General features: G+C 60.1%; 1 protein-coding gene across 1 annotated transcript in view; it reads left to right on the top strand.

The window, feature by feature from the left end:
- Positions 1–973, top strand: part of CAPN1 (calpain 1, (mu/I) large subunit) — a gene marked incomplete at its 5' end in the record, with an annotated part of 9,031 nt that extends 8,058 nt beyond the window's left edge. The window contains 3 exons of the mRNA XM_010148155.1: positions 112–228; positions 308–366; positions 947–973. Coding sequence (XP_010146457.1) covers positions 112–228; positions 308–366; positions 947–973 — 203 coding nt within the window. The remainder of the gene's footprint in view (positions 1–111; positions 229–307; positions 367–946) is intronic.
- Positions 974–1,556: the final 583 nt, after the last annotated feature.

Raw genomic sequence — 1,556 nt, 5'->3', positions numbered from 1 at the left:
AGGCTGGACACAGTGCCCTGCCTTGGGTGGGTTGGTGGGAGCATGGGCTTCCATAGCTACACCCTCCTCTCCTATCCCTCCCCGTGGTGCTGAGCGCTCTCTGCCTGCCAGGTTTCAAGCTGAACAACAAGCTGCATCAGGTGGTGGTGGCTCGCTACGCGGATGCTGACATGGGTGTGGACTTTGACAACTTTGTCTGCTGCCTCGTCAAGCTGGAGGCCATGTTCAGTGAGTGGGGGCTCTGGGGCAGGGAAGGACGGGGGGACGCCTTGCTCACCTTGCTCACGTCGCTGTTGTGCCCCTGCAGGGTTCTTCCGCAGCATGGACCCCGACGGCACTGGCACCGCCGTCATGAACCTCTCCGAGGTGAGAGCTCAGCCCAGCGGGAGGTGGGCTGGGAGACAAGGGGTGAGGGCATTAGGGTGAATGGGGCACCTGGGTTGGGTGGCAGAAAGGCCTCCAGCCCCTCGGATAAGGAAAGAACCCATAAAAGATCCAGATGAGGAAATGGGATTGCTGCAGGTTCCGGCTTTCTTGGAGGGCTGTCAAAGCTGGGGGGGGGACGACGACGACACTTTTTACAAGGGCCTGTAGTGACAGGACAAGGGGGAACGGGTTTAAATTGAAAGTGGGGAGGTTTAGATTGGATACCAGGAAGATATCTAATCTGCTAAACCTTCCCGGAGAGGGTGGTGAGGCACTGGAACAGGTTGCCCAGAGAAGCTGTGGATGCCCCATCCCTGGGAGTGTTCAAGGCCAGGCTGGATGAGGCTTTGAGCGACCTGGTCTAGTGGAAGGTGTCCCTGCCCATGGCAGGGGGGTTGGAAGGGACCTTAAAACCATCTAGTTCCAACCCAAACCACTCTATGGTTATATGAAAGTTGGCACATGAGGGCATGTCAGAAATGCACCAGCCATGCTCACCCCTTCTCCCTCTCCTTCCCAGTGGTTGCTGCTGACCATGTGCGGCTAGGAGCCATGACAGATCTGCTGTGGCTGTGACACCCCGGTGGGCCGGGCCCCCTCCAAGTGCCTCCCCTTGGATCTGTGGACACAGGATACTCTTCCCCCTCCTTGCTCCATCACACGCTGAGCCACCAGCCCTGCCTCCTGGCAAGCCTTATGCCACCCTCTCCGGTGGACCAGGGCTCAAGGCGGGCAGGGGATGCCTTTCTCCTCTTCTGGGCTGATCTTCTTTCCACTCGCCCCCTCTCTTCCCACCCCAGAAAAGGAGGAGGGCAGGCAGCTGTGCACGCCAGCTCCAAGCTCAGCGGGAGGGAAGGAGTAGGCAGGGAGCTGGAGAGGCAGGAGCCGCAGGAGGGAGAGAGGGGGTACACGCACCGCTTACTCCAGTGCTGTTCCATCCCCGCTGGCAGGCGGGACCTGTTTCTGCGCACACCTGGGAGCATCAGCAGGTACTGCCTGGTGCAGGCAGAGATGGCGGGTTCCTGGGGAGCCGGAGTGGCCTTCTGGGAGGAGGGAGAGCCATCGTACCCTTCTCGAAGCCCTTGCATTGCACTCATCACCACGAAGCACGACCAAAGCATGGAGCCCGC

This window comes from Eurypyga helias, unplaced genomic scaffold, assembly GCF_000690775.1.
Source record: "Eurypyga helias isolate BGI_N326 unplaced genomic scaffold, ASM69077v1 scaffold14703, whole genome shotgun sequence".
NCBI classification, from domain to species: domain Eukaryota; kingdom Metazoa; phylum Chordata; class Aves; order Eurypygiformes; family Eurypygidae; genus Eurypyga; species Eurypyga helias.
Note: the sequence above shows the minus strand (reverse complement) of the source record. Positions and strands in the feature narration are given on the sequence as shown.